General features: G+C 36.8%; 1 protein-coding gene and 2 pseudogenes across 1 annotated transcript; all 3 read left to right on the top strand.

Annotated features, from left to right (window-relative positions):
- Positions 1–5,216: 5,216 nt before the first annotated feature.
- On the top strand, positions 5,217–6,996 carry LOC113040317 (transcription termination factor 4, mitochondrial-like; annotated as a pseudogene).
- A 241-nt stretch (positions 6,997–7,237) lies between these two features.
- On the top strand, positions 7,238–9,719 carry LOC113110581 (probable G-protein coupled receptor 148). Its single transcript, XM_026274709.1, has 2 exons — positions 7,238–7,496; positions 8,437–9,719. Exon 2 carries the CDS (start codon positions 8,544–8,546, stop codon positions 9,492–9,494), a length of 951 nt encoding a protein of 316 aa, XP_026130494.1. The 5' UTR covers positions 7,238–7,496; positions 8,437–8,543; the 3' UTR covers positions 9,495–9,719.
- Positions 9,720–9,925: 206 nt separating this feature from the next.
- Positions 9,926–11,445, top strand: LOC113040310 (probable G-protein coupled receptor 148; annotated as a pseudogene).
- Positions 11,446–12,455: the final 1,010 nt, after the last annotated feature.

The following is a 12,455-nucleotide window of genomic DNA, read 5'->3' as shown; positions in this document are numbered from 1 at the left end:
CAGAGTCTAACATTCAATTGTGATGAATCGCATAAAAAAAAATCAAATTAATAAATAATAGCTTATTTAATGTTATAGTAGGATATGTGACTGCTTGCCGATATGAATCTCCTAAAACAAATTCTTTATCTGTTATGTAATTATACATTCCTTTTTGTTTGTTTGAACAAATCGAAAGCAAACAAACCAACAAAATAGCAACAATGTAAATCCTGTGACAAGTCCTCATTAGCAAGTTTTTTATTATAATAAATCAAAAGTAGGAAGAAAATAAATATATGGAGCTAGTGTTAGAGGGTCCATATATATATATATATATAGTTTTTTTGTAATTATGAAATAGATAAATTAATATATTAAGATTAGAGAATACTACTAGAGGTTCAAGGTTTTTTTTATCAGCAGGGCTTTTTTTAAAATTATAAATAAAAGAAAACAACTGGATAGAATAGAATATAAATAAAATAGAGAGTGCTCATTTTAGAGGGTAAAGTTTAGATAGAAGATATGTGTCTAGCTGTTTCTTGAAGATGGCTTGGATTGGGTCAGGCAGCATAGTTCAAATTACAGGAGGTACTGGGGGGTACTATACCCCCCAAAGGGACAGAAATAGCAGTTGGGGGGGGGGGGAATTATCATAACATGAAAAGGTTCTCTAAATGAGCTATTAACCTAATCATCTGAATCAACAAATTAACTCTAAACACCTGCAAAAGATTCCTGAGGCTATTAAAAACTCAGCCTGGTTCATTACTCAAAACTGCAATCATGGGTAAGATTGCCGACCTGACTGCTGTCCAGAAGGCCATCATTGACACCCTCAAATTTCTCATTTACATCCTTCTCTTCACTCTCTGAGGCAGAAGTCTCAAAACTCATCCTTTCTAATCACCCTACTTGCCCGCTTGAACCTATTACATCTCATCTCCTTCAGGCCATTTCTCCTGCAGTTGTACCTGCACTCACTCACATCATCGACACATCCCTCCACACTAGTGTTTTTCCCTCATCATCAGCAGGTTCGTATAACTCCACTACTCAAGAAACCCACCCTCAACCCATTTAGAGAACTACAGACCAGTTTCCCTTCTTCCTTTCATTGCAAAAACACTTGAACAAGCTGTGTTCAACCAAGTACATTTACATTTACTCTACATTTCTCACACACAACAACCTCCTTGACAGCAACCAATCTGGCTTCAGAAGTGGACATTCAACTGATATTCCCTTGCTCTCAGTTGTTGAAGCATTGTGAGGTGTCCAAGTCACAACATCTAACTACTGGGGTGACTCAGGGCTCAGTTCTTGGGCCACTTCTCTTCTCTGTCTACATGGCATTATTAGGTTCTGTCATTCAGAAACATGGCTTTTCATACCACTGCTATGCTAATGACACTCAACTCTACCTCTCATTCCATCCTGATGATCTGACGGTAGCTATTCGCATCTCAGCTTGTCTAACAGACATTTCTTGCTGGATGATGGACCATCACCTTCAACTCAACCTTGCCAAGACAGAACTGCTTGTGATTCCAGCAAACCCATCGTTTCGTCACAATATCACCATCAAGTTAGCACATCAACTATAACTCCTTCAAAAACAGCTAGAAGCCTTGGAGTTATGATTGATGATCAGCTGACTTTCTCAGACCACATTGCTAAAACTGTCAGATCTGCTTTATTCAACATCAAGAAGATCAGGCCCTCTCTTTCGGAACATGCTGCACAACTCCTTGTTCAAGCTCTTGTATTGTCCAGGCTGGACTATTGCAATGCCCTCTTGGCAGGTCTTCCAGCCAGTTCCATCAAACCTTTACAATTTATCCAGAACGCGGCAGCAAGATTAATTTTTAATGAGACAAAAATAATACATGTCACACCTCTGTTTATCAATTTGCACTGGCTTCCAATAGCTGCTTGCATTAAATTCAAGGCATTGATATTTGCCTACAAAACTACATTTGGCTCTGCACCCATTTACCTAAATTTGCCACTTCAGATTTATGTGCCCTGTAGAAGCTTGCATTCTGCAAGTGAATGTCGCTTGATTGTGCAATCCCAAAGAAGCACAAAATCACTTTTACGGACTTTAAATGAAATGAGTCCTTAGCCATCTTCAACAATCGTCTTAAAATCCATCTATTCCATCTTTATTTGACCCTCTAACTCTAACACTCACTATTCTATTCAATTCTATTCTTAAAAAAATCTAACTACCTTTCTAATCTTTTTGTATTCTATTTTATTTTCATGTATTATACATTTTTGTGTATGTTGTGTGTGTGTGTGTGTGTGTGTAAAGACCTCTAACACTAGCTTGCTCTATTCTTTTTCTATTCTATCTGTTTTATTTTTATTTATTATATTATTTAAAAGCCCATGTTACGTGTACTGTGTTAACATAACAGAGACTTATACATCATTGCTCTTTTTTATTATTTTGGATTGCTTCCACTGTCCTCATTTGTAAGTTGCTTTGGATAAAAGCGGCTGCTAAATAAATAAATGTAAATGTAAGAGTTTTGTGGACCAGAAATAGCTTTGGAACTGTGTATCATGCTGTAATGATTGTTTATTTAGTAAAGATGGGCTTCTTCCTCATTACAGCAAACAAATTATAAGCAAATTATTAACATGCATTTGTCTTGTTAAAAACCGACTAGCCTTTGAAGTTGATGTTTGATGGTTTTAATTTTAAAAGAAATCACGATTGACAATATTTTTTTGCCATCACAGGAATCAATGCAATTTTAAAATATATTAAAATAGCTAACAGTTCTTTTTAATGGTAATAATATTTCACCATATGACTGTTTTAATATATTGTTGATGAAATAAATGCAGCCTTGGTGAATATGAGAGTATTTTTTCAAAAGCTTATTAAAATATCTAGCCAACCCCAAATTTCTGAACAGTGGTGTAAATGTATATCAAATTATTGAATTATTTTTGAAAATATGAACCTTATATAAAGAAATATTTTTTCCACCTAATTATTAAATATAAGATAAACATAGTTTAATTCAACTGAAATGTATTTATGTAACACAATTTATAATAAATATTGTTACAAAGCCGATTTACAGAAAATAATGCAACACAATCTATAGGTAAGGGAAAACCACAATTTTGAACATATGTACATTGGAAGTAAGGAGAGAAGATAAAATTAAAATTAGGGCTGTCAAATTGATTAATCACATCCAAAATAAAAGTTTGTTTTGACATGATATGTGTACTGTGTATGTATTTATATATAAATACACACACATACAAATATATATATATATATTTGTGTATGTTTCCTTCCCCCACGTGCTCCATGTTTTGTTTATTTCCATATTTGGTCTTCCTGTTCCTGTCCTGATTATGTTATCATTTATTCCAGTAATTCCACGCTCTGTTACATTGTCCCAAGGTGTGTCTCATTAGTTTGAATTTATTTAAAGTGTTCTGCCCCTGGTTTTCCGTCCGGTATTGCTCGTCTCATCCCAGTGCTATGTGTGCTTTCCTGCTGTTCAATTCAATAAAGTTACAGTGCACAGCATACTATTAATGAGTGCACCTCCTACCTCCACTTCTCACTGTACTCCTCTCGCAACACCAGAATGTGTTGGATGCTTTTGGATCCGAAATGACTGACTTGGCCTCTAGAAACCACAGTATGGGCATTGGAAGAAGTTAAATGAGTTTATTTTGCTTTGGCTACACTGGTGACTACAAGCATCCATGTCACTTCTGCAGGCTGTGTCATACTCTGTAAGATAAAGTGTCACTCTTTTCATAGCTTTTTCCGGCTCTGAGACACATGCATGCTATTTCTCCTGATCTTTTTCTAGCAAAAATTCCCTCATCACTAAATTAAAACTTTTAGTGAAATTTTGAGTATTTCAGGAGCCTTTTCACAAGTCCATTGTTTTTGAATGTCGGTGTTACTTCTGCTATCTGCTATCACTTTCACACTTAAAACTAAAATGTGGTATTCCTCTTGTACCATTGTCCTCTTTTATCATACGAATTAACTCACTTGGCAGTTCTCTCTCAAGTGTTTCCACTGCTCCCAGCATTAAGTGTGAGTATGATTCAGTGAGCTAGCTATATAACACTTTGGTAACACTTGAGAATAGGTAACACTTGTTAAATATTAACTACGACATTTCTCTCAATAAATTCTTAATTTGCTGCTTATTAATAGTTAGTAAGGTAGTTGTTAGGTTTAGGTATTGGGTAAGATTATGGATGTAGAATAACTTTTAATGTGAGTAAAACTGTGGGAATGTACTTTTCGATTAAGAGAGTTGACGAGGGTTGTCTGGATATTTTCGTCAAAGTAGAAGTAATATTGTTTAGCATTTCAAATATTTGGGTATTTGATCGTGGAAAATATAATTTATATTTTAAAAAACTACTAAACTACTAAAAAAGGTTTCTAGAAGTGCTGTTATTGTATGTATTGTATTTTTGTAATGGAGAATTTTAAGTTTGTAAAAACATCCAAGAACTGCAGATGCAAATTAGCTCTGTAGTTAACTCTGGCACAACACTTCTATTGTTTGTAAGTTGCTTTGGATAAAAGCGTCTGCTAAATGACTAAATGTAATGTTAAATATATGAATATATGAACCTTATATAAAGAAATATTTTTTCCACCTAATTATTAAATATAAGATAAACATAGTTTAATTCAACTGAAATGTATTTAGGTAACACAATTTATAATAAATATTGTTACAAAGCCGATTTACAGAAAATAATGCAACACAATCTATAGGTAAGGGAAAACCACAATTTTGAACATATGTACATTGGAAGTAAGGAGAGAAGATAAAATTAAAATTAGGGCTGTCAAATTGATTAATCACATCCAAAATAAAAGTTTGTTTTGACATGATATGTGTACTGTGTATGTATTTATATATAAATACACACACATACAAATATATATATATTTATTTTTGTATGTTTCCTTCCCCCACGTGCTCCATGTTTTGTTTATTTCCATATTTGGTCTTCCTGTTCCTGTCCTGATTATGTTATCATTTATTCCAGTAATTCCACGCTCTGTTACATTGTCCCAAGGTGTGTCTCATTAGTTTGAATTTATTTAAAGTGTTCTGCCCCTGGTTTTCCGTCCGGTATTGTTCGTCTCATCCCAGTGCTATGTGTGCTTTCCTGCTGTTCAATTCAATAAAGTTACAGTGCACAGCATACTATTAATGAGTGCACCTCCTACCTCCACTTCTCACTGTACTCCTCCTCTCGCAACACCAGAATGTGTTGGATGCTTTTGGATCCGAAATCACTGACTTGGCCTCTAGAAACCACAGTATGGGCATTGGAAGAAGTTAAATGAGTTTATTTTGCTTTTGCTACAGTGGTGACTACAAGCATTCATGTCAATTCTGCAGGCTGTGTCATACTCTGTAAGATAAAGTGTCACTCTTTTCATAGCTTTTGCCGGCTCTGAGACACATGCATGCTATTTCTCCTGATCTTTTTCTAGCAAAAATTCCCTCATCACTAAATGAAAACTTATAGTGAAATTTTGAGTATTTCAGGAGCCTTTTCACAAGTCCATTGTTTTTGAATGTCGGTGTTACTTCTGCTATCTGCTATCACTTTCACACTTAAAACTAAAATGTGGTATTCCTCTTGTACCATTGTCCTCTTTTATCATACGAATTAACTCACTTGGCAGTTCTCTCTCAAGTGTTTCCACTGCTCCCAGCATTAAGTGTGAGTATGATTCAGTGAGCTATATAACACTTTGGTAACACTTGAGAATAGGTAACACTTGTTAAATATTAACCAACATTTCTCTCAATAAATTCTTAATTTGCTGCTTATTAATAGTTAGTAAGGTAGTTGTTAGGTTTAAGTATTGGGTAAGATTATGGATGTAGAATAACTTTTAATGTGAGTAAAACTGTGGGAATGTACTTTTCGATTAAGAGAGTTGACAAGGGTTGTCTGGATATTTTCGTCAAAGTAGAAGTAATATTGTTTAGCATTTCAAATATTTGGGTATTTGATCGTGGAAAATATAATTTATATTTTAAAAAACTACTAAACTACTAAAAAAGGTTTCTAGAAGTGCTGTTATTGTATGTATTGTATTTTTGTAATGGAGAATTTTAAGTTTGTAAAAACATCCAAGAACTGCAGATGCAAATTAGCTCTGTAGCTAACTCTGGCACAACACTTCTATTGTTTGTAAGTTGCTTTGGATAAAAGCGTCTGCTAAATGACTAAATGTAATGTTAAATATATGAATTAATCTAAACTAAACTAAATCTGTCCACAGGTAGTCTGCAAAGTATGATCAGTCGCTACTCCAAAGTCATGCTTCTGCCAGTCAAGAGGGTAAACATGGTATCCCCACTGCTAAGAGAGAAATGGCTCTTCACTGCTGGAGTACAAATTCCAGGTAGGGCTGCTACTTTTCACTAAAGGTTATCCTGGCTCTAATGTATGGAAGCCCATTCCCACCACAGTTCACTGTTGTGTGGGCCATTTTGGATCACTGAAGATGCCATTTAAAGGGCAGTCAGTGTTTTACAGTGGTTTCAAACAGCTTGTTTTCTCCCCACAGTATGCATATTTTCTAATGGGTGTGCGGCAGCCAGAGATGGTAAAGGCAAAGCTGTTCAGGACCTCTCTGAGCTGTGATGTCGTCATTGATTTCTGGAGCGGAGGGGACTGTACCAGACACCAGACAAAAAGGGCCAAACTCTCATCCTTAACCCTCCGCTCAAAGACATCCTCTGTGTCTCTGAGGAAACCTACCTGGAGCAGATCACCATGGCGGATGCAGAGGAGTTCCATGTTTTTCTCAAGCTGATGGTAAGAGAGCAAGAGGAAGCAGAGAGGGAGAATGAATACAGCAGTGATGAGGAGTTAGGGGAGGATAAAGATGATGATGACGGACTGCACAGGAGAAAGCGTCACTGGAACACTGGTTACAAGAAGGACAGAAAATTAGGCCTTTTGTATTAAATATTCAAAAGGAATAAAAACTATTTCATTCAGCAAAATTACCTGTTTTTTCGAGCTATATAATGGCAGCATTTCATGTTCTGCATAAGTATGACATATGCAAACTACTAGCATACTGTTTACAGGCTGGTGGTCATGACAACATTTTTGTATATTATTTGTTTATTTAATCCTGCATCTCATTTATTGCTTTATAAGCTTTTACCTCCGGATATGAGGTGAATAGTAGTGTCGAGGAACATTGAGGTGATAATAGTGTTTGTTTATCTGAATGGCCTGTTATGGGGAGGGTCAGCATAATTTACACCAAATACTGAGTAACCATGCAAAGCTGAAGAGTGTTAGTGTCGTGCGATCGTTTACGGATCTGTGCGCATCAGTGGAACGCCTGCTCTCTGATAACAAGGATAGAGTCGGGCGGTATTGATCTGGGGCAACATTAGTCTAATGGAGGCCAGGATGCAAGCAGGAGTTACTGCATATGTGGATGTGTGGAACAGGTACGCAAGTCATTTTAACACAATTAATCGATTGGTCTTCAATGCGTTCATATTTTATTCTGACTCTTTGAACTGTTTGTCGAAGAAACAGGGCTGAAACTTACAATAATGTTTTTTTCAGTTGGAACTACGTACCATGTCATAATGATTTGTGTATTTATTAGAGATAACATTATATTACCAGTAAACAAACAAGCACATTATTTGCATTGATTGATCCTGCTCACCAAATATCATGCTACTGGCATTTGTGGTAATAATTTTTTATGTTTGTAAATATATTAAGCTCAATCAAGTTCACTCAAAACTGTATTTTTTATATTTTATACTCATCACTATTTTTATTCTCTATTTGATGTTAAAAATTATATAAGTCAAATTGTTTATAAGGATGAAAAATGCTTTGTGAATGTTTGATAGTCCTAATAATACAAAAAAAATTAAATAAAAAATAAATTAGGAATGATCATGTTTGTTTAAGATTTATCCGTCATAATTTTTTGGAGAAATTGCAAACTGTAAAGCTTTGTTCTTTAAAGGGATAGTTCACCTAAAATTTAAATTCTCTCCTCATTCACTCACAGAAAGAAAGAAATCATATAGGTTTCCAACGATGGATAAATAAATGATGACTTTTAAATTTTGGGGTAAACGTTCTTTTTAAAGTCCCTCAAAAATTGTTCTTCTTCCTTGACTTTTATTCAGAACATACTGAAGTGATAGTTACTTTACAAAAAATCGCTAGTTGCCAGAAAGGGCATTCTTAATCTATAGAGCAGTTAATTTGACAAAAAACTGTGTAGTGCAGGATGAGTTATTAATTTTTGTTGTCTTTCCAATTTGAAAATGTAAGTGTATTTTTTATATTTGAACCCTCATCCTAAGTTTACAGATCATATGTTGTATAAGTCTGTACTCATGTTTCTTCTGTTTTCTGTAGGTAGAGAAGCCGTATATGTGCTCCACCGTTCCAGTCTCAGCATACAGAGGAGCTATTGTTCTTCAGCCTAACGCTTTCTCTCATTAATGTGGAACTGAACTCCAAACATGAATCAGCCTTTCATTGTTAACATCTCTGAGAATTGGAACAACATAATGATGAGCAGACACATGAATCTGTTCCTCATCCCTACGGTTCTGCTAACCTCGGTCACGTTGCTGGTCAACCCCATTCTGTCCCTTTGCATTCTGTGTTTTCCTTCGCTACGTCAAGAGAACCGCTACCTACTCCTTGCTAACATACTCTTCACCGATATGCTCTTCCTCACCATAAACCTTACGATGGTCTCCTGTAACTCAATGGGCCTGCACATGCCCCACTGGTTGTGTAAGTTTATGATGGCGAGCATGGTAATGGCATATAGCACCTCTGTGCTCACTATCACACTGATGGTTGTCGACACGTATGTGGCGGTACGGTGGCCATTACGTTACAAAGAGATTTTCACACCATCTCGGGCCAGGAAGATAATCATGAGCTTGTGGGTGTTGGCCGCAGGGTGTCCCATCTCTTTGCTAGTGATGTTTGAGGTGGTGATGGACCATTACAAGCAGAGCCTTCCAGTGTGTTTAGTGTTGATAGCGGTGCTCTCATTGGAACAGAGGAAGGTTGGCGTTCATTCATTCTTAATCAGTGCTGTCAGCCTCTGCACTGTTCTTGTTGTGTACTGTTACATCCATCTCTACATCATCACCAAGACTTCTGGCATATGGCGCGGTCGGTACTCTCGTGCGCGTATGACACTTCTGGCACACACTCTGTTGCTCATGTTGTATTTTGTACCCCCGTTGGTCTTTGCGGTCGAGCTGGCTCTTTTAAAGCGAGATAACTCGGATGAGGTGGGAGTGTGGATTAACTTGGTGAACATGTGCGTGTTGATGTTGTTGCCACGCTGTTGCACACCTTACCTGTACATCCTGCGCTATCGCGAGATTTACAGGACTGTCCAGCGAGTGTTGTGGAAGAAGAGACCCCAAAGTCAGAGGAGTGCTGCCTAGAACTGGACTTGAAGCAGAGCAAGCCTGCAAAATAACTGTCTGGTTGCTCAGTCGTTGGAGGGTTCATTTGCAGAAGATGGAATTTAAAAGACTCCCGAGGCAGAAAGAGATCTTTAAAAGATACATTTTATATTTTAGTATGTTCAGTTAAAGCATTTTAATGTTTCAATTGTTTTTATATTTTCAAATCTAAACTGAAGACTGAATGTGCTATTATTCATCATAACAGAACTTTAAAAAAAGTGCAACTGGGTGAATCTCAAAAAGAAAAGTCTAGGTTACTAAGACTTAATAAATAAAAAAAAAGATAAGATATTTAGGCTTGAATTTCTTTATGCAAATATTTTTTTTATTTTTGGATTTCCCCGGTAAAATACTGTATGTTGTTATTCATGACCACCAAATTTATTCAAACTCTTGTGTGCAAAGCAATGGTCGATGCTGTTTTGTTCTCTTGATAAAGTAAATAAATTTACATTTCAGGATTTTTACAAAATTGTCTCTTTCTCCAATTTCCCATTGTTTAAGTGTTCATTGTTTGACATCTGTGACACTTAGCGCTCTGAGTTAATCTGTCAGTCCAAAAATAACAGTGTAAATGTTATGCAATCATTCTGATTCTAGGAAGACGTATCAATATTTATGCCTTGGTGCAAAACTCCAGAGTGTCATTCTGATCCATTTAGCTGTGAAGTGATATTTACCTGTTTCTCATTTTACATGGAAATCATCTTCAACTGTGTCTGTGACCAATCCACATTTGGAGTGGCCATGTGCTGTGCTGCTCTTCTTATTGGCCGTCTTAAGCCCCTTTCACACTGCACGTCGGACCCGGAACATTGCCGGGTCGCCTTCTGGGTGAAAGCAACCACGTCCCGGAATTGATTACCGAATTGAACCCGGGTCGGGGACCTAGTAACATTGCGGGGTTCGACCTGGTACGAGCGCTGTGTGAACAAAAGCCAGATCTAATGCCGTGTCGAAGTGATGACGCGTGTTATCGTGCGACTCTTTTACCGGCTGTTTTGAAGGAAGATCAACATTCGCGAAGAAGACATATGTGCAAACTGTAATGAAGCAGAGATCAGTTAGTTCCTCACTTTCTGCGCTGACGCCGAGATCGTTCGCTTCATTGAAAGTATAACGTGCCTAGCGTTGTCGACTCGTACATTACACGTCACGCGCTGATGTCACGTGTCGTTACGGGATCTTCAAGGGTTGTGTGTGAAAGCACGCACATATACTGGGTCATCACTGGCAGTGTGAAAGTGCCAAATCTAGCGACCAGGGAACAATTGCAGGAACACTTTACCCCTGTATTTGCCGGAATGGCAGTGTGGAAGGGGCTTTATACAGCTCTGGTGTCCTGAGTATTACAGCAATGGTGCTGAATACCTGCTGTTAGCACCCTTTCACTGTGGCCTGTGTCACGGACCTACAGAGCACTTGGAGCCATCTGGGTAATCTGTCTTTTTCCCTGCAGCATCTATTAGCATGTTTTTGTGGTACCATGGTACGGCCCCCTGCACCCTCCACCTCTGCTCCCTTCCTTTGCTGATGGTTTTGATCATAAGCCACTTTTGCCAACTCCACGTCTCCATGCTTCTGACGGTCACGGGTATCATTTTCGTCCTCCTTATAGTGTTGTTACCTCATCCTCTACTTTTGTACCTGTAGTTCAGGCGTGTGGAAGGTCGAGACCTCATCCCTTACTAGAGGAACATTTATCATCCATTATCTGCACCTGTTCCTGGCTTTCTGCCCCCTGCTGGTTTTGATGATTGAGTTGATGCTTTTCAACAACAGTGAGACTATGGACCCCAAGTTCTTACACATCCTGCCCAAAGCCTTAGCACCATACCTGTACAGGCTTCGCTATAGGGAAATGTGCAACGTGCTGTTCCAGTTCCTTCAGCTGAATAGGCCTACAGCTATCACACCTGTGATATAAATATGATTATTTGAACTTGTGAAAAACACAAAAAGTTGTTGCTGAACTCATCAACCAGTTGAAACTGCCAATTAAACCAGTTAAAATATTAAATTAGCTATCTGTAATGATGCTCAATGAGTGTTTTGTTCACAGGATTTTATGTCAGAATAATATGTGAGAATAATCAAAAATATACATTATGTTGTGGTTTTAATGGTATTTATTGCGTTTCATATGGTATTATGTATTTACTTATGGTATTTACTATGTATTTTGGTCACTAAAAACTCTTATTTCTAGCCTATCATAAAAAAAAAACACTAAAAGTCAGCTTTCGTATACTTTTTCAGTCAGAAGCAGATTTACTACTGTAAATATTAGAAATTACTATAAAGATTTTGATGTGTAACCTACAACTCTTTGAAAATCTTTAATTTAGTTACTATACTATATTGTTATAAACCAGGTTACTAAAAAATAACTGTAGCAACAATTGAATTTTGACTGAATGTAAACCACAGTAATTTTCTTAAGGGTGATAAACCGACCATATGTTAAAATGTTCATTATACACATTAACGTTATTTGAAAGATTCCTGGAAAAACTTACCACTGAAGTTTAAGTTAAAACATTGTGCTCCCTCTCCTCAGATGTGTACGTTACGTCTGATAAAAACGTTTACAAATGTCACGCTGTTGCAAATATTACGGTTCTAGTGGATACCTTATCCAAGAATATCTATAATTTACCATTATTATTGTACTGTGTGTAATATATTATTCCAACGTGCCTCGAATCTGTAAGTTGTGCCTGAAAATAATGCGCGCGAAACACCGACAGGGTTCGTTAAGGTTAAAATAACCACAAGATGGCGCTATTGGGCCCTTTTAATAAGGATGATTTCTGGCGAGTTTATTATTATTATTATTATTATTATTATTATTATTATTATTATTATTTTCTAGTTATGCGTCACGGTTCATCTTTGTTTCTTTTTTTTTATTGTTTTGTTTGTAAATCAAGGCGG

Source organism: Carassius auratus, chromosome 2 (assembly GCF_003368295.1).
Source record: "Carassius auratus strain Wakin chromosome 2, ASM336829v1, whole genome shotgun sequence".
NCBI classification, from domain to species: Eukaryota; Metazoa; Chordata; class Actinopteri; order Cypriniformes; family Cyprinidae; genus Carassius; species Carassius auratus.
This window is presented reverse-complemented; position numbering and strand designations above follow the sequence as displayed.

Bases quoted from the DNA above. Each gene is read 5' to 3' on its own strand.
- LOC113110581 (XM_026274709.1), top strand. From the start codon at position 8,544: ATGAATCAGCCTTTCATTGTTAACATCTCTGAGAATTGGAACAACATA.